The following is a 24,413-nucleotide window of genomic DNA, read 5'->3' as shown; positions in this document are numbered from 1 at the left end:
TCCCACACGGAGAATCCCTCCCTCCCTCACGCTCAGTGTCCCTGGAGGCCCAGGCGATGCCCCCACCTTCTCGTGAGGATGCGGGTTGGGGGGCGGGAGGGATCCGGGTCTTTCAGTGGATCTCATTTGTCTTCCATCCGAGGTCCATTTCCCTCTAAACCTTTCAGTTCAATTTAGTGATACAGCGTTGAAAGCAGGCCCTTCGGCCCTTCGAGTCCATGCCGACCAACATGCCCAATCTACACCTGACCCACGTTTGGCCCATCTGCCTCTAAATCTATTCAGTTTAGTTTAGAGATACAGCACGGAAACAGGCCCTTTTGCCCCGCCACCTCCTCGCCCCCTCTACGCTAGTCCCACCTGCCCGAGTTTGGCCCATTTCCCTCTTAACCGTTCAGTTTAATTTACTTTTTGTTCCAAAGATACAGCATGGAAACAGATGGTCAATTAACCTGCAAACCTGGACGTCTTTGGAACCGGTCCTCCTCGAGACAGTGGCAATAATGGCCAACGCACGCGCGCAAAGCAAAAAAAAAACATAGTCCAACAACATTGCAAACAAAAATATCATCCATGTATTTTAAGTGAGATATTAAACGCTCCATTGAGCACTTTTGACACAGAATTCAATCAACTGGTGACAGTACTTAATTTATTTTCTCAGGCAATCACAAGGGCAGCCATGTTTGAGGGAGCTGGGCGCAGGAGGACATGATTTAAGTTTGAGGATATTGATTAATTACTTCCTCTAATGGTTTCGCTGGAGGTTTCATTCTCCTTTTCACAATTGGTCAAAAAACGCCACGACGTTTCAGCTGGGGTCCTCGGAGGGTGTGGGGGCAGCCATTTTGATGGGGGGACCCAACAATAGGAAGTCTATTCCTCGCCCGATTGAATCCTCGCCAAAGGGAGAGAAGGGATTGCACTTTGGTGTGTGGAGGAGGAAAGGGGGGGGTTAGGATTAGAAATTTGGACCCCAGCCCCGGGCCAAGGTCAGGAGCATGGCAGAGTGGGGCTCACCATTCACCTTCTCCCAGGCCCCCAATGGCAACTCCATGGCTTACAAGGGCTGGAAGACGGGGATAGGCTGGGCGGGAGGAAGGGCCTCCCACCGTGCTTTTAAGGTGCCGCTCGCCGATGGGCAGTGAGTCAGCTGAAGGTTGGCAGCCATTTTGAGGTTTACCGTTAGGCGCGGGAGAAAGGAATGTCCCTTCTCCACCCTGATCTCCTCGATTTCCCGCCAGAACTGGCTGATCCCCCCCCCTCGGTCGGCCTCGAGGGACGGAGGGGGCAGCGGAGCCCTCTCGACCTCGATTCTTCGCGATCCAACATGGCGGACGAGCAAAGCGTTGGTCCACGCCTCAGCGGGGAAGCAAGGGGAAGGAGGGGGGGTGAAGAGGGGGGAATTTCACCTCCTCACTACACTGACAAGAGTCACTGTTTAACCAAACCTTTCCTCCCGACCCCTCAATCCTTCTCCAAAGCCTTGGCCCGATTAAGGGTCGACTTCCCCACGAGGGGTGTTGCAATTCTAACAGCTGCCCAACAACCTGTGGGCAGAGTCGACCCGCCTTGCGGAAGAAAACGGAACGGCCAATAAATGAAATCGGAGAAGGCTGCCGTTCTGCCGCAGAGTTCAGACCAAAACGAGAGTCTCGGAACATGTTCAGTAGCCGACTTGCCTTTCCCCCCCCCCCCCCCTCCCCTTCCCCCCCTCCTCCGATGACCGGTGTCGAGTTGGCTTCTCGTCTGCCAGGCGAGGCCACGGTAGAGGCCGACCGGTTTTGCGTGAACCACAGGAGGTGGTGGGTTGCACCGTCTGACCCAGGGAGGGATGGAGGGCGGGTGTGGGGGTGGGAGGGGGGAAGGTGCTTATCGGGGTCCAGTCCCGCGCGTCCTCGGTCTTCAGTCTTCAGCTGGGTTTCGGAGAGTAGAGTAGATGAGGACAGGGGGGTCGGGTTCCTTTGGGCCTGCAGACGGCAGAAACAGCGTCAGGGGAGTTAGCGTCTCGGAGGCAAAGTCAATGGGGGCGGCACGGTTGTTTTAAAAAATAAAGAAATAAATAAATGCAATCAATTATTGCAATAATATATTGTGATATCATGAGAGGTAGAGTCATAGAGGGGAGATACATTTCCTCCCGGTGGATGTAACAAGGACTACAAACCATCATGGCTGCCAGCAAAAGACTACAAAACCCATAGTCAGCAGGGCTGCCTGACACTGATTGCTGCTGACACTGATTGCTGCTGACACGGATTGCTGCTGACACGGATTGCCGCTGACACTGATTGCCGCTGACACTGATTGCCGCTGACACTGATTGCCGCTGACACTGATTGCCGCTGACACCGATTGCCGCTGACACCGATTGCCGCTGACACCGATTGCTGCTGACACCGATTGCCGCTGACACTGATTGCCGCTGACACTGATTGCCGCTGACACTGATTGCTGCTGACACTGATTGCTGCTGACACTGATGGCTGCCCAGCTGAACCAGATGAGCTGATTGCCTCAGTGAGAGGGCTAAAAGGGAAGGGAAGCATTGTATTTAAAGAGAGAGACAATGACTGGAGCAGACAGGCAGAGAGAAACAGTGTTTGAGTTATATTTTGTAAGAAGGCAGCAAGCTACAGTTTTGATTTAACTACCTGTTTTGGTTTTGTGTACCTATCCACTTTGGTGGTAAGAATAGGAAGGCAGATTATTATTTGAATGGTGTCAGGTTGGGGAAAGGGGACGTACAACGAGATCTGGGTGTCCTAGTGCATCAGTCACTGAAAGGAAGCATGCAGGTACAGCAGGCAGTGAGGAAAGCCAATGGAATGTTGGCCTTCAGAACGAGAGGAGTTGAGTATAGGAGCAAAGAGGTCCTTCTGCAGTTGTACAGGGCCCTAGTGAGACCGCACCTGGAGTACTGTGTGCAGTTTTGGTCTCCAAATTTGAGGAAGGATATTCTTGCTATTGAGGGCGTGCAACGTAGGTTTACTAGGTTAATTCCCGGAATGGCGGGACTGTCATATGTTGAAAGACTGGAGCGGCTAGGTTTGTATACACTGGAATTTAGAAGGATGAGAGGGGATCTTATCGAAACGTATAAGATTATTAAGGGGTTGGACATGTTAGAGGCAGGAAACATGTTCCCAATGTTGGGGGAGCCCAGAACCAGGGGCCACAGTTTAAGAATAAGGGGTAGGCCATTTAGAACAGAGATGAGGAAAAACTTTTTGAGTCAGAGAGTTGTGAATCTGTGGAATTCTCTGCCTCAGAGGGCAGTGGAGGCCAATTCTCTGAATACATTCAAGAGAGAGCTAGATAGAGCTCTTAAGGATAGCGGAGTCAGGGGGTATGGGGAGAAGGCAGGAACGGGGTACTGATTGAGAATGATCAGCCATGATCACATTGAATGGCGGTGCTGGCTCGAAGGGCCGAATGGCCTACTCCTGCACCTATTGTCTATTGTCTATTGTCTGCAAACAATTAAGTTGACCTGTTTTTGGAAAAGACTAAATATATGGGATTTAAGTTTGAAAACAAGAACTTTTCTGTCTTCATTTCCGGCACCCACATCCTCCCAACCATCAAGAGAAAAGCTCCCGACCTCTCAAGAAATCACAATATACAACACCAAACAAACCAACCACCATGATACAAAATCACCCAACCATCTAAACCACGTTGGGCCCAAACCTCTCCTGCATTGGTGCAGCACCCTGTCCTCTCCTCCCCTCCCCCCTCAAACCCCCCCTCCCTTCTCCCCCACACCCCCTTCCCCTCCTCCTCCCCTCCTTTTAAACTTTAAAATGTGAATAACTTTAAAAATATAACACCGATTTCAATGAAACTACTTGCATTATCACTAAAGTGACGATGGGGAGTAAGGTGGGCCTAAAATTGTCGTGCTATCCTGCACTGTTTTGGCTGAAACAAGGTGACAAACGAGAGTTTTAGTATACAGACGTTACAATCGTTGTCTTTTTAGTTTAGTTTAGTTTTCGAGATACAGCGCGTAAACCGGCCCTTCGGCCCACCGGGTCCGCGCCGACCAGCGATCCCCGCACACTAACGCCATCTTATACCCACTAGGGACAATTTTTGTACATTTACCAAGCCAATTAACCTACAAACCCGCACGTCTTTGGAGCGCGGGAGGGAAACAAAGATCTCGAGGAAAACCCACGCGGGTCACGGGGAGAAGGTGCAAACTCCGTACAGACGGCGCCCGTAGTCGGGATGGAACCCGGGTCTCCGGCGCTGCATTCGCTGTAAGGCGGCAACTCTACCGCTGCCCCACCGTGACCGCCCTTGTCGAGGATGGATTCCACCCCCACTCATGCCCGGCGGTCCTGGAAATCCCCCAGGGTGCCCGTGGACAGCGCCACCATTCAATATGATCATGGCTGATCATCCACGATCATCCAAATTCCTGCTTTCTCCCCATATCCTTGTTAGCCCTAAGAGCCATGTCTAACTCTCTTGAAAGCATCCAGTGAATCGGCCTCCACTGCCTTCTGTGGCAGAGAATTCCACAGATTCACAACTCTCTGGGTGAAAAAGTTTTTCCTCATCTCGGTCCTAAATGGCCGACCCCTTATTCTTAAACTGTGTGACCCCCTGGTTCTGGACTCCCCCAACATGGGGAACATTTTTCCTGCATTCCGGTCAATTCACTGGATGTTTTCAAGAGAGAGTTAGATTTAGCTCTTAGGGGTAATGGATACGGGGAGAAAGCAGGAACGGGGTACTGATTTTGAACGTTCAGCCATGATCACATTGAATGGCGGTGCTGGCTAGAAGGGCTGAATGGCCTCCTCCTGCACCCATTTTCTATGTTTCTATGTTTCGAGTACAGGCCCAGTGCCGACAAACGTTCATCATTGGTTAACCTACTCGTTGTGTAGGAAAATAAACTGGTCCAAATCGAAGGTGGACACAAAACGCTGGAGTAACTCAGCGGGTGAGGCAGCATCTCGGGAGAGAAGGAATGGGTGACGTTTCGGGTCAAGACCCTTCTTCAGTCTGAAGAAGGGTCTCGACCCGAAACGTCGCCCATTCCTTCTCTCCCGAGATGCTGCCTGACCTGCTGCGTTACTCCAGCATTTTATGCCCACCTTTAACCTACTCATTCCTGGGATCGTTGTCGATCTTGATATCGTCACGGGACGAGGGTGGGGCAAGTTATGTACCTACATGTGAAGCAACGCCAGATATTGTGTGCAGAACCTCCAGCCGTGCAGTAGGCCCACGTTCCCATGGCAACCACTAGGCCGTAAATTGGAACCAGGCTTCCGACGTACCAGGGATTCAAGAACGTCTGGGGAAGAAAAAATATATAGTGTTAGGGACGGGTTGGAAGCTAACTTGCACAAAACGTTATTCCCTTATCGTGTATCTATATACTGCAAAGGGATTGATTGCCGACTGTTTAGCACTAAACAAAAGCTTTTCACTGTACCTCGGTAGAAACATAGAAAATAGGTGCAGGAGGAGGCCATTCGGCCTTTCGAGCCAGCACCGCCATTCATTGTGATCATGGCTGATCATCCACAATCAGTAACCTGTGCCTGCCTTCTCCCTGTATCCCTTGATTCCGCTAGCCCTTGGAGCTCTCTCTAACTCTCTTCTAAATTCATCCAGTGAATCGGCCTCCACTGCCCTCTGTGGCAGAGAATTCCACAAATTCACAACTCTCTGGGTGAAAAAGTTTTTTCTCACCTCAGTTTTAAATGGCCTCCCCTTTATTCTTAGACTGTGTGTGTGGCCCCTGGTTCTGGACTCCCCCAACATTGGGAACGTTTTTCCTGCATCTAGCTTGTCCAGTCCTTTTATAATTTTATACGTTTCGATAAGATCTCCTCTCATCCTTCTAAACTCCAGTGAATACAAGCCCAGTCTTTCCAATCTTTCCTCGGGTGACAGTCCCGCCATCCCGGGGATTAACCTGGTGAACCTACGCTGCACTGCCTCAATAGCAAGGATGTCCTTCCTCAAATTGTACACGTGACAATAAACTAAACTGAACGGATGAGCTTTTCAGCCCCGAGTGAACGCTCTGCTATAAGTTCACAAGTTGCGTGTAAAATCATGAGAGGAATAGATCGGGTAGATGCACAGAGTCTCTTGCCCAGAGTAGGGGACTAGAGAACCATTGGGAGGTCATGTTGCATTTGTATACGACGTTGGTGAGGCCGCATTTAGAGCACTGCGATCAGTTCTGGGCACCTCGTTATAAGAAAGATGTCGTCAAGCTGGAAAGGGCACAGAGAAGATTCACGAGGATGTTGCCAGCTCTAGACGGTGTGAGCTATAGGGAGAGGTAGAGCAGGCTGGGACTCTATTCCTTGGAGCGTAGGAGGATGAGGGGGGGTGATCTTGAAAGCGTTAATGGCTATTAACTTTGCATGATGGGACACTTGGCCATTTTCTGCAAACCTGTTTGTATGTTTGTGGGGCTTCTATATTGTTGAAAGTGAAGGAATGCTAATTGCTCAAGAGGATGTGTCTGGTAGCTGAAACTTACAATCCCTGGAAACCACAGAGATAATAAAATGGTAGAATGAATGAACAGGATGAGCCTGAACTTTGGGTCCTGAATAGCTGACGTTTGCAAAGTTGTACCAGGCAGGATGAGACTATGCAATTCTTAAAGTCTCTCGAGCAGTGCATCCTGTTATCCCTGGGAAAGATGTCTGGGAAAGACTATGTTGAACGACTGGAGCAACTAGGCTTGTATACACTGGAGTTTAGAAGGATGAGAGGGGATCTTATCGAAACATATAAGATTATTAAGGGGTTGGACACATTAGAGGCAGGAAACATGTTCCCAATGCTGGGGGAGTCCAGAACCAGGAGCCACAGTTTAAGAATAAGGGGTCGGCCATTTAGAACAGAGATGAGGAAAAACTTTTTCAGTCAGAGAGTTGTGAATCTGTGGAATTCTCTGCCTCAGAGAGCAGTGGAGGCCAATTCTCTGAATACATTCAAGAGAGAGCTACTCAATAGACAATAGACAATAGGTGCAGGAGTAGGCCATTCAGTCCTTCGAGCCAGCACCGCCATTCAATGCGATCATGGCTGATCACTCTCAATCAGTACCCCGTTCCTGCCTTCTCCCCATACCCCCTCACTCCGCTATCCTTAAGAGCTCTATCCAGCTCTCTCTTGAAAGCATCCAACGAACTGGCCTCCACTGCCTTCTGAGGCAGAGAATTCCACACCTTCACCACTCTCTGACTGAAAAAGTTCTTCCTCATCTCCGTTCTAAATGGCCTACCCCTTATTCTTAAACTGTGGCCCCTTGTTCTGGACTCCCCCAACATTGGGAACATGTTTCCTGCCTCTAATGTGTCCAATCCCCTAATTATCTTATATGTTTCAATAAGATCCCCCCTCATCCTAAATTCCAGTGTATACAAGCCTAATTGCTCCAGCCTTTCAACATACGACAGTCCCGCCATTCCGGGAATTAACCTAGTGAACCTACGCTGCACGCCCTCAATAGCAAGAATATCCTTCCTCAAATTTGGAGACCAAAACTGCACACAGTACTCCAGGTGCGGTCTCACCAGGGCCCGGTACAACTGTAGAAGGACCTCTTTGCTCCTATACTCAACTCCTCTTGTTATGAAGGCCAACATTCCATTGGCTTTCTTCACTGCCTGCTGTACCTGCATGCTTCCTTTCAGTGGCTGATGCACTAGGACACCCAGATCTCGTTGTACGTCCCCTGTTCCTAACACTTCAACTCCCCCTCCCACTCCCAATCTGACCTTTCTGTCCTGGGCCTCCTCCATTGTCAGAGTGAGGCCCAGCGCAAATTGGAGGAACAGCACCTCATATTTCGCTCGGGCAGCTTACACCCCAGCGGTACGAACATCGACTTCTCTAAGGTATTTATTCACAAAATGCTGGAGTAACTCAGCAGGTCAGGCAGCATCTCAGGAGAGAAGGAATGGGTGACGTTTCGGGTTGTGAATAAATACCTTCGTTTTGTACCAGCATTAAGAGTAGTTTAAGAATAAGGGGTAGGCCATTTAGAACTGAGATGAGGAAAAATCTTTTCAGTCAGAGAGTTGTGAATCTGTGGAATTCTCTGCCTCAGAAGGCAGTGGAGGCCAATTCTCTGAATGCATTCAAGAGAGAGCTGGATAGAGCTCTTAAGGATAGCGGAGTCAGGGGGTATGGGGAGAAGGCAGGAACGGGGTACTGATTGAGAATGATCAGCCATGATCACATTGAATGGCGGTGCGTACAGGCTCGAAGGGCCGAATGGCCTCCTCCTGCACCTGTTGTCTATCTGCAGTTATATTCTTACATTGACTTCTCTAACTTCAGATTGTCCCTGCTTTCCCTCTCTATCCCCTCCCCTTCCCAGTTCTCCCACTAGTCTTCCCGTCTCCGACTACATTCTATCTTTGTCTCTGCCCCCCCTCCCCTGACATCAGTCTGAAGAAGAGTCTCGACCCGAAACGTCACCCATTCCTTCTCTCCCGAGATGCTGCCCGACCTGCTGAGTTACTCCAGCATTTTGTTGTCTGTGTTAACCTACAAACCTGTAGGTCTTTGGAGAGTTGGTGGGGGGGGGGGGGGGGGGGGGAACCGAAGATCTCGCAGAAAACCCACAAGGGTCACGGGGAGAACGTCTAAACTCCGCCCAGAAGAGCACCCTTGTCGGGATTTGAACCCGGGACCTCTCACATCTGAAGCGAGAATCGTACCCCGAGACCAACGAGGCAGTTAACGCTATGGGAGTGCGGATACTCACCAGTCCAGAGGTCAGCACGTGACTGGAGACAACAATGGCCACAACCAGCCAGTTGCCCTTCTCGCAGGCGTCGAAGAACACGATGCCCCAGAAGGTGTGCAGGAGGACCAGAGCCATGGTGAAGAAGGCTGAGGGGGAGGGGGAAGAGAGGGAGGCAAGATTAGCACGGTTACAATAGACAATAGACAACAGGTGCAGGAGGAGGCCATTCGGCCCTTCGAGCCAGCACCGCAATTCAATGTGATCATGGCTGATCATTCTCAATCAGTACCCCGTTCCTGCCTTTTCCCCTGACTCCGCCATCCTTAAGAGCTCTATCCAGCTCTCTCTTGAATGCATCCAGAGAATTGGCCTTCACTGCCTTCTGAGGCAGAGAATTCCACAGATTCACAACTCTCTGACTGAAAAGGTTTTTCCTCATCTCCGTTCTAAATGGCCGACCCCTTATTCTTAAACTGTGTGTGGCCCCTTGTTCTGGACTCCCCCAACATTGGGAACATGTTTCCTGCCTCTAACGTGTCCAACCCCTTAATAATCTTATACGTTTCGATAAGATCCCCTCTCATCCTTCCACGCTCGAGTCTGTGCTCCACCCCCCCCATCTACACACACACACAATGGTAACGGGGGGGCATGCTGGTCAATGCGCCGAAGTCAAGTCAAGTCAAGTCAATTTTATTTGTATAGCACATTTAAAAACAACCCACGTTGACCAAAGTGCTGTACATCAGTTCAGGTACTAAGAAACGAACATACAATGGCACACAAACATAACAGCACATACATAAACAGTTCACAGCGCCCCCTCAGAGGGCCTCAAACGCTAGGGAGTAGAAATAGGTTTTGAGCCTGGACTTAAAAGAGTCGATGGAGGGGGCAGTTCTGATGGGGAGAGGGATGCTGTTCCACAGTCTAGGAGCTGCAACCGCAAAAGTGCGGTCACCCCTGAGCTTAAGCCGAGACCGTGGGATAGTCAGTAGCCCCAAGTCGGCCGACCTGAGGAACCTGGAGAGTTAGAAGATTTTTGATATGGGGGGGGCAAGCCCGTTTAGGGCTTTGTATGTGAATAGGAGGAGCTTGAAGTTGATTCTGTACCGTACTGGGACCCAGTGGAGAGAGGCCAGAATCGGGGTGATGTGGTCCCTTTTACGGGTCCCTTTTACAGGAGTCTCGCTGCGGCGTTTTGGACCAGTTGCAGGCGGGACAGGGATGATTGGCTGATCCCAGTGTATAGGGAGTTGCAGTAGTCTAGGCGGGAGGAGATCAATGCGTGGATGATTTTTTGCAATGTCGTCAAATTGGAGGAATGGTTTGATTTTAGCTATGGTACGAAGCTGGAAGAAGCTGGCTTTTACCACAGCGTTGACTTGCTTGTCAAACTTTAATGCAGAGTCAAATACCACGCCAAGGTTTTTGACATGCGGTTTGACTAGGGAGGATAAGCTTCCAAGGCTGTCTGTTATCGATTTGATGGAGTCAGGGGGGGGGCAATAGGATGACCTCACCCATTCCTTTTCTCCACAGATGCCGTCTGACTCGCTGAGTTATTTCAGCATTTTGTGTCTTATCTTGAGCCGATAACTTAGTTTAGCTTAGTTTAGTTTAAGGATATTCTTGCTATTGAGGGCGTGCAGCGTAGGTTCACCAGGTTAATTCCCGGAATGGCGGGACTGTCATATGTTGAAAGACTGGAGCGACTAGGCTTGTATACACTGGAATTTAGAAGGAAGAGAGGAGATCTTAACGAAACGTATAAGATTATTAAGGGGTTGGACACGTTAGAGGCAGGAAACATGTTCCCAATGTTGGGGGAGTCCAGAACAAGGGGTCCAGAATAAGGGGTCGGCCATTTAGAACTGAGATGAGGAAAATCTTTTTCAGTCAGAGTTGTGAATCTGTGGAATTCTCTGCCTCAGAAGGCAGTGGGGGCCAATTCTCTGAATGCATTCAAGAGAGAGCTGGAGAGAGCTCTTAAGGATAGCGGAGTCAGGGGGTATGGGGAGAAGGCAGGAACGGGGTACTGATTGAGAATGATCAGCCATGATCACATTGAATGGCGGTGCGTACAGGCTCGAAGGGCCGAATGGCCTCCTCCTGCACCTATTGTCTATTGTCTATTTAGAGATGCAGCGCGGAAACAGGCCCTTCAGCCCACCGAGTCCGCGCCCACCAACGATCACCCGGCACGTTAACACTATCCTACCTACACACACTAGGGACAATTTACATTTATTCCAAACCAATTAACCTACAGGCCTGCGCGTCTTTGGAGTGCGGGAGTACACTGGAGAGCCCGGAGAAAACCCACGCAGGTCACGGGGAGAACGTACAAACTTCGTGTGGGCAGCACCCGTAGTCAAGATGGAACCCGGGTCTCTGGCGCTGTAAGGTTGTAATTCTACCGCTGCGCCCATCTCATTCTCTAGTCTCAACCCCCTTTCAAACCTCAAACTTCCCGCCAACTTCCCCCCTCCCTCCCCACATCCAGTCCTCCCTCCAGCCCCCCCCCCCCCCCAACCCCACCATGTCACCCCAGCTCACCGGAGGTGAGGAAGAAGTAGGGGGAGCCGCCATGAATCCCCACCACGCCGGGCCCCAGCGAGTCGGACAGCACGTTGATGACGGAGAAGGCCCCGCTGATCACTCCAAACGCCAGGCCCGAGACTGTTGGGGGGGGGGGGGGAGAAGAGAGGTCAGCATCAACAGCAGAGAGACACACACACACACGTACAGAGACACGTACACAGAGTCACACACAAGCACAGACAGAGGCACACACACACTCAGAGGCATGCACACACACACGTACAGAGACACATACAGTCACACACACGCAGAGGCACGCACACGCACAGAGGCACGCACACGCACACGCACAGAGGCACGCACACGCAGAGGCACGCACACGCAGAGGCACGCACACGCAGAGGCACGCACACGCAGAGGCACGCACACGCACAGAGGCATGCACACGCACAGAAGCACACGCACGCACAGACAGAGAGACACACACACGCGTACAGAGACACGTACACATAGTCACACACACGCACAGAGAGGCACACACACACACACACACACACACACACACAGGCATGCACATGCACACAGACATAAACATAGTCACACACACGCGCAGAGAGGCACACGCACGCACCGACAGAGATACACACACGCACAGAGGCACACGCACGCACAGACAGAGATACACACACGCGTAGAGACACGTACACATAGTCACACACATGCACAGACAGAGGCACACACACACAGAGGCATGCACACACACATGCGCACAGAGGCACACGCATGCAGAGGCACACGAACGCAAAGGCACACGCATGCACAGAAAGAGAGACACATGTACAGAGGCACACACACACACGCAGAGACACGTACACACAAATGCACAGAGGCACACACACACGCAGGCAAACACACACACACAGGCACACATATATTCAGAGGCACACATACGCACAGAGGCACATACAGACAGAGACCGACAGACGCACATGGGCACCGACAGTCTTACCGTAGGCCATCTGTCCGATGGAGATGGGCGATTGTCCATCCTCACTTATGGCCACCAGCCCTTGGTCCGCTCTCCTGTAAGTTGGACAAACATCTATGAGAAGTTCTTGAAACAATGCGATGGGAAATTTTCGGAAGAAAGTTCATTAAAAGGTCGCAGGACAACTAATCTAAGGGCTTGTATACACTGGAATTTAGAAGGATGAGAGGGGATCTTATTGAAACATATAAGATTATTAAGGGATTGGACACGTTAGAGGCAGGAAACATGTTCCCGATGTTGGGGGAGTCCAGAACCAGGGGCCACACACAGTTTAAGAATAAGGGGTCGGCCATTTAGAACGGAGACGAGGAAAAACCTTTTCACCCAGAGAGTTGTGAAGCTGTGGAATTCTCTGCCTCAGAAGGCAGTGGAGGCCAATCCCCTGGATGCTTTCAAGTGAAAGTTAGATAGAGCTCTGAATGATAGCGGAGTCAGGGGATATGGGGAGAAGGCAGGAACGGGGTACTGATTGTGGATGATCAGCCGTGATCATATTGAATTGCGGTGCCGGCTCAAAGGGCCGAATGGCCTCCTCCCGCACCTATTGTCTATCAATGCGGAAAGAGAGTGTATACAGAGGGGAATCGATAAGGTGTATGGAGAGTCTTTTACACAAGGTAGGGGAAATCAAGAACCTGAGGACGTAGATGTAAAGATGGGGTTTCTCTTCCCCCCCCCCGATTAATTACCGAGCCGATTAACCTACATACCTGCACGTCTTTGGAGTGTGGGAGGAAACCGAAGATCTCGGAGGAAACCCACGCAGGTCACGGGGAGAACGTACAAACTCCGCACAGGCAGCGCCCGTAGTCGGGATTGAACCCGGGACTCCTGTGCTGCGAGGCAGCAACTCTACCGCCGCGCCGCCCCAAACCCTTCTTCAGCTAAACTAGACGCACAGAATCGCTTGCCCAGAGTAGGGGAAATCAAGGACCAGAGGACACAGGTTCAAGGTGATGGGGGAAAAGATTTAAAAGGAATCTTTCTCAAGGGGTAGCTTTCCCACACGAGGGGTGGCGGGTGTATGGAAGGAGCTGCCAGAGGAGGTAGTTGAGGCTGGGATTACCCCAACGTTTAAGAAACAGTTAGGTACATGGATAGGACAGGTTTGGAGGGATATGGACCAAACGCAGGCAGGTGGGACTAGTGTAGCTGGGACATGTTGGCCGGTGTGTGCAAGTTGGGCCGAAGGGCCTGTTTCCACGCTGTATCACTCTATGGCTCTATATCTGCATACTGTGGACGGCTCGATTGTAATCATGTATAGTCCTTCCACTTACTGGATAGCACGCACCCTAAAGCTTTTCACTGCACCTCAGTACACTTGACAATAAACTAAAAATTATACCCTTTATCCTCTAGTTCAGTTTAGTTTATTACTCTCACGCGATACAGTGAAAAGCTGTTTCATTTAGATTTTTTAGATTTTAGAGATACAGCGCAGAAACAGGCCCTTCGGCCCACCGGGTCCGCGCCGCCCAGCGATCCCCGCACACTAACACTATCCTACACCCACTAGGGACAATTTTTACATTTTCCCAGCCAATTAACCTACAAACCTGTACGGCTTTGGAGTGGGGTTAGACAGCTGAGGAAATTCAGAGTGTCTCTGAGGATCCTTCATTGCTTCTACTCTGGGGCTGTAGAGAGCATCCTGTCCGGCAACATTACAGTCTGGTTTGGGAACAGCTCTGCCCAGGACAGGATGGCCCTGCAGAGAGTAGTGCGTTCGGCAGAACGCACCATGGGAACTACACTCACCCCCCTGCAGGACCTATACATCAGGAGGTGCAGATCCAGAGCCAGCAACATTATGGGGGACCCCTACCACCCCAACAACGGACTGTTCCAGCCGCTACGGTCAGGCAAACGCCTCCGCTGTCACGCTGTGAAAACGGAGAGGATGAGACGGAGTTTCTTCCCACAGGCCATCAGGACTGTCAACTTTTATAACTCCAGAGACTAAATTTTTGTCTACACTATAGTAACTTATTAACTTTATTTATATGCTGTAACTGTAATTCTTTTTTGTGCACAACCCGCAGGCATTGCCACTTTCATTTCACTGCACATCGTGTATGTGTATGTGACAAATAAACTTGACTTGACTTGAGTGTGGGAGGAAACCGAAGAGCTCGGAGAAAACCCACGCAGAGAACGTACAAACTCCGTACACACGGCCCCCTTAGTCAGGATCGAACCCGAGTCTCCGGCGCTGCATTCGCTGTAAGGCAGCAACTCTACCGCTGCGCCCTTCGTTGCATGCTATCCAGTCAGCGGAAAGACTGTACATGATTACAATCAAGCCGTCCAATGTACAGATACAGGACACAACATTTGATGCAAGATATAACACTGGAATCAGATAAAATCTAATTAAAGATAGTTCAAAGGGCCGAACGGCCTGTTCCTACACCGTATCACTCTCTGGCTCCATAAACCAAGCTTACTTGAGCAGTTTGTAGTAGGCGAAGCGGAACGCCTCCTGGAACAGGACAGAGATCCCCGCTCCCATGATGAGCAGCCCCCGCTGCACATTGCGGTTCTCCTTGTTGCTGAGCTGGACAGCGATGAACCAGAGCAGGGAGGAGAGGAGCAGCGACACCAGCCAGAAGAACGACCTGCGGAAGAGGAGGTATGGGAAAAATAACTGCAGATGCTGGTACAAATCGAAGGTATCACAAAATGCTGGAGTAACTCAGCGGGTCAGGCAGCATGTCAGGAGAGAAGGAATGGGTGACGTTTCGGGTCGAGACTCTTCTTCATTCTTCAGTCTGAAGAATGGACAGCACGGTGGCACGGCGGTAGAGTTGCTGCTTTACAGCGAATGGAGACTCAGGTTCGATCCTGACTACGGGCGCCGTCTGTACGGAGTTTGTACGTTCTCCCCGTGACCTGCGTGGGTTTTCTCCGAGATCTTCGGTTTCCTCCCACACTCCAAAGACGTACAGGTATGTAGGTTAATTGACTGGGTAAATGTAAAAATTGTCCCTAGTGTGTGTAGGATAGTGTTAGTGTGCGGGGATCGCTGGGCGGCGCGGACTCGGTGGGCCAAAGGGCCTGTTTCCACGCTGTATCTCTAAATCTAAAAAATCTAAAAGGGTCTCTAGCCGAAACGTCACCCATTCCTTCTCTCTCCTAGATGCTGCCTGACCCGCTGAGTTACTCCAGCATTTTGTGATACCTGCGGAAGAGGAGGCGTGCAAGAAGGAACTGCAGATGCTGGATTAAACCGAAGATAGACACTAAATGCTGGAGTAACTCGGTGGGTCAGGCAGCATCTCTGGAGAGAAGGAATGGGTGACTTCGCGTCTAGTCTCAAGAAGGGTTGCGCCTTTAAATGCCCCCCACCCCCTTTAATTGACCCCACCCCCTTAATTGACCCCACCCCCTTAATTGACCCCACCCCCTTTCTTTGACCCCACCCCTTTCATTAATCACCCCATTAAATTGACACCACCCCCTTTAAATTGATCCCACTCCCTTTAAATTAACCCCACCCCTTTAAATTGACCCACCCCTTTAAATCGACCCACCCCCTTTAAATCGACCCACCCCCTTTAAATAACCCCACCCCCTTTAAATAACCCCACCCCCTTTAAATTAACCCCACCCCTTTAAATTAACCCCACCCCTTTAATTAATCACCCCACCCTTTAAATTGACCCCACACTTTAAATTGACCCCACCCATTTAAATTGATCCCACCCCCTTTAAATTGACCCCACCCACTTTAAACTAACCGCACCCCTTTAATTAATCACCCCACCCCTTTTAAATTAACCCCACCCCATTTACATTGACCTCACCCTTTTAAATTGACCACACCCTTTGACGTCCACCCCTTTAATTGACGCCCACCCCCTTTAACTGTCTCCCACCCTCTGGAACTCACTACCCCAAACCGTCAGAGACTCCTCCTCACTCACCACATTCAAAACATCACTGAAGTCTCACCTGTTCAGCACTGCCTTCAACCACTGACCGTCACCTCACCTTCTGTCTCCTTTTTCTGTTCGTTTACTTATTTATCTATTTATTCACTTCTCTATGTTCTAGTAATCCCTGTAAAGCGTCTTTGAGTGTTTGAAAAGCGCTATATAAATGTAATGCATTATTATTATTATTATTATTATTATTATTATTAAATGTCGGCCGACTTTATTTGGGAGGCGGCACCGGGCGATAGGAATTGCCGGGTTCTTTTTTAAAAAAACAACTCACCCGGCCACCAGAATGATGACCCGCAGCGGGTCCCCGAACACGGTGATGAGCAGCAGAGCCGAGGCCGGCCCGAAGGCGATGAAGGTACAGCCGAAGAAGACGGCGGCGCTCATCTCCCCGGCGACGACGGTGGCGGTCGCCGAACGTCCATTTAAAAAAAACCCGTCGCCGGCCGGGCGGAGGGCGGGACCAGGCGGGTGATTGACGGCGGCGGCGGCCAATTGGGATCGAGGATTCTGGACAGTGACGGGTCGCGGGCGGGACATTGAGATGATCGACGTCCGTCTGGGCCAATGGGGAGCCCGTATCTGCGAGAGGGACTGGCCAATCGAGCGGGCAGGCGGGATAACCTGACGGACTTGCGTCTGAGCCAATGGGAGGCCCAGAATCCCGGAGCCCATCAGCCAATCGCAGGCGAGTGGGCGGGATAACATGACCGACGTGCACCTCGGGCAATGGGGAGCCCGCGCGACTGAGCCCGGTCGGCCAATCGTACGACGATGGAAGGGACAGGCAGATGATCGACGTCCATCCGGGCCAATGGGGAGCCAGCGTAGCTGAGCCCGGTCGGCCAATCGTAAGCCGATGGGCGGGACAGCACGACGATCGGCGTCCGCCTGGGCCAATGGGAAGCTCAGGTCTGCGAGAGGGACTGGCCAATCGCGTGCGAGACAATATGACGGACGTCCATCTCGGCCAATGGGGAGCCCGTGTGAATGAGCCGCTCCGCCAATCGTGAGCCGCTGGGCGGGATATCACGACTGACGGCGACCTGGACCAATGGGAACCGGCGGCTGTCAGCGTCCAATCATCCAATCGGAGGCCGGCGTGGGGGCGGGACATGCGTCGACCACGTGACTTTGCCACAGGTGACTTTGCCACAGGTGACTCGAGGACCAGAGGACATAGGTTCAAGGTGAAGGGAAAATGTTTAATAGGAATCCAAGGAAGAATCCAAGGAGTAACTTTTCCACACAGTGGGAGGTGGGTGTGTGGAACGAGCTACCAGAGGAGGTAGTTGAGGCTGGGTCTATCCCAACGTTTAAGAAACGGTTAGACAGGTACATGGATAGGCCAGGTTTGGAGGGATATGGACCAAATGTGGGCAGGTGGGACTAGTGTAACTGGGACATGTTGGCCGGTGTGGTCAAGATGGGCCGAAGGATCTGTCTCCACACTTTATCACTCTAAGACTCTATGAAACATAGAAAATAAGTGCAGGAGGAGGCCATTTGGCCCTTCGGGCCAGGGTGGCGGGTGTATGGAATGAGCTGCCAGAGGAGGTAGTGTAAGAAAATAACTGCAGATGCTGGTATAAATCAAAGGTATTTATTTCACAAAATGCTGGAGTAACTCAGCAGTTCAGGCAGCATCTCAGGAGAGAAGGAATGGGTGACGTTTCGGGTCGAGACCCTTCTACTTGAGTTACTCCAGCATTTTGTGAAATAAATACCTTCGATTTGTACCAGCATCTGCAGTTATTTTCTTACAACCCATTCCTTCTCTCCTGATGCTGCCTGACCTGCTGAGTTACTCCAGCATTCTTGAAGAAGTAGTCTCGACCCGAAATGTCACCCATTCCTTCAAGTAACCCCTGCTCTCCCTCTCTCTCCATCCCACCCCCACCCAAGTTGGGATAGGACAGTTATGGAGGGATATGGACCAAACGCAGGAGGTGGGACTAGTGTAGCTGGGACATGTGGGCAAGAAGGGCCTGTCTCCACACTGTATCACTCTGCGACTCTATAAAACGGGCCATTGTGAGCTGTTTGCTGGGTGAGAACCTGGTGCAACTTGGGTGGGGGTGGGATGGAGAGAGAGGGAGAGCAGGGGTTACTTGAAGTTGGAGAAATCTTGGCGGGGGGGGGGGGGAACAAAATGGTTTCATATCAAAGAACAACAACGTAAACTATGGAAGTAGTTACATTTATATAGCGTCTTAAACAAATTTCACTTTAAAGTACAGCACTGTAAAAAAAAAAATGGTGAAACATGGCACATTATGGTCCCACGACCATGGTTGGTTGGCAGATTCAACGATAGTGCACGGAAACAGGCCCTTCGGCCCATTGAGTCGGTGCCGACCGTCGATCACCCGTTCACACTAGTTCTATGTTATCCCACTTGATAACACTGTCCACTTCTCACACAAGAGGAGGCATTTACAGAGGGCCGGCCAATTAACCGACTTTTCACACGTCATTTGGGCTCGTGGGAGGAAACCGGAAGGTGGGGGTGGGGGGGGGAAAGCCAACGGGGAGAACGTGCAAACTCCATGCGGATAGCATCCGAGGTCAGGATGGAGAGACTCTATCGCTGCGCCACCGTGCCGCCCTGATCGTCTACGATGTCGCCACACTCCACGCGGGTTTGGTACTGGGGAGAACCGGCTTGGAAAACCCCTCCCGACAAGGACTCCGCCCCCTGACCCACCGGCTCGGCTGGGAATAGAAAATAGCAACACAGAAAATAGGCGCAGGAGGAGGCCATTTGGCCCTTCGAGCCAGTACGCACCGCCATTCACTGTGATCGTGGCTGGTCGTCCACAACCAGTAACCCGTGCCTGCCTTCTCCCCATATCCCTTGACTCCGCTAGCCCCTAGAGCTCTATCTAACTCTCTTTTAAATTCATCCAGTGATTTGGCCTCCACTGGAGGAGAATTCCACAAATTCACAACTCTCTGGGTGAAAAAGTTTTTTTTTCTCACCTGAGTTTTAAATGGCCTCCCCTTTATTCTTAAGACTGTGTGGCCCCTGGTTCTGGACTCCCCCAACATTGGGAACATTTTTCCTGCATCTAGCTTGTCCAATCCTTTTATCATTTTATACATCTCTATAAGATTCCCCCCCTCATCCTTCTGAATTCCAGTGAATACAAGCCCAGTCTTTCCAATCTTTCCTCGTATGACAGTCCTGCCATCCCGGGGATTAACCCGGTGAACTTACTACGCTGCACTGCCTCAATAGCAAGGATGTCCTTCCTCAAATTAGGAGACCAAGACTGCACACAATACTCCAGATGTAGTCTCACCAGGGCCCTATACAACTGCCGAAGGACCTCTTTACATGATCTATTTTCCTCCATTCCTGCACTTGCCTGTGCCTATCTAAAAGCTTCTTCCTCCTCTCATTTTAGAGCTATGCCCTCTAGCTTTGGCCATTTCTACTCTGGCAGAAAGGTTCTGACTGTCTAGCTTATCTATGCCTCTCACGATCCTACGTACTTCTATCGAGTCTCCCCTCAACCTCCGACGTGCCAGAGAAAACAACCCAAGTCTGTCCAACCTCTCAGATACATAGACAATAGGTGCAGGAGACGGCCATTCGAGCCAGCACCGCCATTCACCGTGATCACGGCTGATCATCCACAATCAGTACCCCGTTCCTGCCTTCTTCCCCATAATCCCTTGACTCCACTGTCTTTAATGAGCTCGATCTAACTCTCTCTTGAAATCCAGAGAATCGGCCTCCGCTGCCTTCTGAGGCAGGGAATTCACAAATCTCTGGGTGAAAACGTTTTTCCTCATCTCCGTTCTAAATGGCCTACGCCTTATTCTTAAACTGTGTGGCCCCTGGTTCTGAACTCCCCCCAACGTCGGGAACATGTTTCCCTGCCTCTAGCTTGTCTAATCCCTTAATAAGCTTACCTGTTTCAATAAGATCCCCTCTCATCCTTCTAAATTCCAGTGTCTACAAGCCCAGTCGCTCCATTCTTTCAACATACGACATCCCGCCATCCCGTCTGCCCGGCCTCCCCCTGTAGCTGAAACCCTCTAATCCAGGCAACATTCTGGTAAACCTCCTCTGCACCCTCTCCAAAGCCTTCACATCCTTCCTGTAATGGGGGTGACCAGAACTGCAAGCAATACTCCAAATGCGGTCAGACCAAAGCCCTACAGGGCTGCATCGTGACTTAGTGAGAGAGTGTCCAGCTTCAAGTTTCTGGCCACTCACATTTCGGAGGACCTAACATGGTCCAATAACACTGCTGCGCTGGTCAAGAAGGCACAGCAACGACTGTTCTACCTAAGAACACTGAAAAAGTCTGGTCGACCCCAACAGCTGCTGACGACCTTCTACCGCTGCACCATAGAGAGCATCCTAACGCATGGCATCCCTGTGTGGTACCTTAGCTGCACGGAGGCAGAGAGGAGAGCTCTTCAGCGGGTAGTCCATAGAGCTCAGAGGACCATCGGAACACAGCTACCAGCCTTGGAGGGCATCTACGATGCCTCAGAAAAGCCACCAGCATCCACAAAGACTCTTCACACCCCTGCAACAGTCTGTTCGAACTCCTTCCATCGGGCAGACGATACAAGGCCTTCTACGCCCGCACCTCCAGACTCAGGAACAGCTTCATCCCCAGGGCCATAGCTGCTATGAACCGGTCCTGCTGAGCCGGATGGTCACATCGCACAGTGATCCGGCACAGATCTACTTGCACTTTATACTGTTTTAAAACTGTTACAGTTTATTTCATTAGGTTGTTTAAATTAATACTGACTAGCTAATTAAATTATTGCATCGTATGGGAGGCGCATTCCCAATCTCGTTGTACCCCTGTACAGTGACAATAAAGATATATTGTATTGTATTGTGGACTAAGATGGCTGAGAAAGGGAGATTGCACTGTGATTTACAGACGCAAAATGCTGGAGTAACTCAGCGGGACAGGCAGCATCTCTGGAGAGAAGGAATGGGCGACGTTTTGGGTTGAAGGGTCTCGACCCAAAACGTCGCCCAGCTCAGTCTATCTCTGTCCCGCCCCCCTCCCCAGGCATCAGACTGAAGAAGGGTCTCGACCCAAAACGTCGCCCGTTCCTTCTCTCCGGAGATGCTGCCCGTCCCGCTAAGTTACTCCAGCATTTTGTGTCTACGTTATTAAAACAGCAGCTGTAGATCCTTCCTGTAATTTGATTCGTTCGGGCCTACTGACCGACTCTTCCTCCCACCCCACGATAAATAGTGGGGCGTAAACCATTTGAAGGGAGGGGGCGAGATTTGAGAAGAAGCCTCTTTAGTTTAGAGGCACGGCGCGGAAAGAGGCCCTTCAGCCCACCGGGTCCGCGCCGACCAGCGATCCCCGCACACTAACACTATCCTACACCCACTAGGGACGATTTTTACATTTATACCAAGCCAATTAACCTACACACCTGCACGTCTTTGGGGTGTGGGAGGAAACCGAAGATCTCGGAGAAAAACCCACGCAGGTCACGGGGAGAACGTGCAAACTCCGTGCAGACGGCGCCTGTAGTCAGGATCGAACCCGGGTCTCTGGCGCTGTGAGGCAGCAACTCTACCGCTGCGCCACCGTGCCGCCCTAAATTGCTGTCCATACGGAGTTTGTACTTTCCGGCGCTGCAAGCTCTGTAAGGCAGCAACTCTACCGCTGCGCCACCGTGACCGCCCGCTTCTGTCAAAAGGATTGGGAATTTCAAAGATGGCGTCCGGGAGTCTTGGCGGCTTCGATGGCAAGGGCTAAAAGAAGTTTCGGATGGGGTGAAGTCCGTAACATGGCGCTAAATAATACATTGGAGATAACAGCAAGGTTCAGGTCCCATGTTCAAAGCCACCTGCCCTCTCCACAGTGAGTGAGGGGTAAACGCAACAAAAAGCTTTTCACTGTATCTCACTCAGTCCACGTGACAGTTAACTAAACTGATCTGAGGGGCGAGAGGCATTTTCACACCATCCACCTTCACTCCCTCTGCCCCCCCCCCCCCCAGCCAGAGATGGTACGCAATGATGACCAGAGAACCTAGAGCTGGTCAGAGATTAAATACTGCTCTGTACACCGGGTACTGTGAGCTATGGGGGAATGGGAAAATGCCACACACAGAGAGAGATAGAGGGGGGAGGAGAGAGAGAAGGGGTGAGGAGAGAGAGTGAAGGAGAGAGAGAGGAGGAAGGGGAGAGGGAAGGAATCAGGGAAGGAAAGAGAGGGAAGGAGGGAGAGAGAGGGAAGGAGAGAGAGAGGGGGGAGGGGAGAGGGAAGGAATCAGGAGAGTGAGAGTGGGAAGGAGAGAGAGAGAGGGAAGGAGAGAGAGAGAGGGGGGAGGGGAGAGGGAAGGAATCAGGAGAGTGAGAGTGGGAAGGAGAGAGGGGGAAGGAGAGAGAGGGGGAAGGAGAGAGAGGGAAGGAGAGAGGGAAGGGGAGAGAGAGAGGGAAGGAGAGAGAGAGGGAAGGAGAGAGAGAGGGAAGGAGAGAGAGAGGGAAGGAGAGAGAGAGGGAAGGAGAGAGAGAGGGAAGGAGAGAGAGGGAAGGAGAGAGAGGGAAGGAGAGAGGGGAAGGGGAGAGGGAAGGAATCAGGGAAGGGGAGAGAGAGAGGGAAGGAAAGAGAGGGAAGGAGAGAGAGTGAGAGGAGGAAGGTTCAGTGTAAAAAAAAGGCAAGGGAAAAGGGGAGGGAGAGAGAAAAGGGGAGAAAGAAACAAAGGGAGAGAATGGTGTCGAAAAGACATGGAAAGAGGAAGGGAGCAAGTGGAAAAAAGCAGAGAAAACGGAGAGAAAGAGAGGAAAAAAAGGAAAGGAAAGGGGAGAGAAAGAGAGAGGAAGACAGTGTGAGCAAAGGAGAGGAAAAAGGGGGAGAGAGAGGGATAAAGAGAGAAAGGGGAAAAAACAAGGAAAAAGGAGAGAGGGAAGGAGAAAGTGTGAGAGGAGGAAAGGGGGGAGAGAAGGATAAATGAGGAGAGAGTGGAAAAAGTGGTTCAAGAGGGAGTGGGGGGGAAAGGCAGAAAATGGAGAGAGGGAAAGGAGAGAGAAAAAGGAGAGAGAGAGAGAGAGAAAGGAGAGAGAGAGAAAGGAGAGAGAGAGAAAGGAGAGAGAAAGGAGAGAAAAGAGAGAAAGAAGAGAGAGAGAAAAGGGAGAGAGAGAGAAAGGAGAGAGAGAAAAGAGAGGGAGAGAAAGGAGAGAGAGAAAGGAGAGAAAAGAGAGAAAGAAGAGAGAGAGAAAAGGGAGAGCGAGAGAAAGGAGAGAGAGAAAGGAGAGAGAGAGAGAGAAAGGAGAGAGAGAAAGGAGAGAGAGAGAGAGAAAGAAGAGAGAGAGAAAAGGGAGAGAGAGAAAAGGGAGAGAGAGAGAAAGGAGAGAGAGAAAAGGGAGAGAGAGAGAAAGGAGAGAGAGAAAGGAGAGAGAGAGAGAGAGAGAAAGGAGAGAGAGAGAAAGGAGAGAGAAAGGAGAGAAAAGAGAGAAAGAGAAAAGGGAGAGAGAGAAAGGAGAGAGAGAAAAGAGAGGGAGAGAAAGGAGAGAGAGAAAGGAGAGAGAGAGAGAGAAAGGAGAGAGAGAGAAAGGAGAGAGAGAGAGAGAAAGGAGAGAGAGAGAAAGGAGAGAGAGAGAAAGGAGAGAGAGGAGAGAAAGGAGAGAGAGAGAAAGGAGAGAGAGAGAAAGGAGAGAGAGAGAAAGGAGAGAGAGGAGAGAAAGGAGAGAGAGAGAAAGGAGAGAGAGAAGAGAGGGAGAAAGGAGAGAGATAGGAGAGAGAGAAAGGAGAGGGAGAAAGGAGCGAGAGAGAAGGGAGAGAGAGAAAGGAGAGAGAAAAGCGGAGAGGGAGAAAGTGGGGAGGAAAGCTGGAAATGAGAGAAGAAAGAAAAAGAGGATCCTCGACTTACGACGGGGTTGCGTTCAGATAGACCCATCGTAAATCGAAAATTTCGCAAGTGGAGAATGCGTTTATATACACCCGATCACGTGGCCGGGCGCGGGGCGCGAGCACGCTGCCGGCGCCCAGCTTTTGCACAGTCGTCGAGTCGAGACATCGTAAGTGGAAGCATCGTGAGTCGAGGAGCGTCTGTCTGCACAGAGGAAGAAACGGAGAGGAGGTGGGGAGGGTGAAGTTTTACCCGTGGGCGGGGA

General features: G+C 51.0%; 1 protein-coding gene across 2 annotated transcripts; it reads right to left on the bottom strand.

Annotated features, from left to right (window-relative positions):
* Positions 1 to 558: 558 nt before the first annotated feature.
* On the bottom strand, positions 559 to 16,748 carry LOC144612383 (gamma-secretase subunit APH-1A-like). Of its 2 annotated transcripts, none has more exons than XM_078431979.1 (7): positions 16,569 to 16,748; positions 14,795 to 14,965; positions 12,303 to 12,376; positions 11,309 to 11,431; positions 8,768 to 8,895; positions 5,190 to 5,317; positions 559 to 1,970 (listed from the first exon to the last, which is right to left on the bottom strand). In XM_078431979.1, the coding sequence occupies exons 1-7, from the start codon at positions 16,679 to 16,681 to the stop codon at positions 1,913 to 1,915; spliced, it is 795 nt and encodes a 264-aa protein (XP_078288105.1). In that variant the 5' UTR covers positions 16,682 to 16,748; the 3' UTR covers positions 559 to 1,912. The 2 variants fall into 2 exon arrangements, with proteins under 2 accessions (XP_078288105.1, XP_078288104.1); XM_078431978.1 differs by having other exon boundaries at positions 5,194 to 5,317.
* Positions 16,749 to 24,413: the final 7,665 nt, after the last annotated feature.

Source organism: Rhinoraja longicauda, chromosome 44 (assembly GCF_053455715.1).
Source record: "Rhinoraja longicauda isolate Sanriku21f chromosome 44, sRhiLon1.1, whole genome shotgun sequence".
In the NCBI taxonomy this organism is placed as follows: Eukaryota; Metazoa; Chordata; class Chondrichthyes; order Rajiformes; family Arhynchobatidae; genus Rhinoraja; species Rhinoraja longicauda.
The sequence above is the reverse complement of the archived record's forward strand: the minus strand, read 5'-3'. Positions and strand labels throughout refer to the sequence as shown.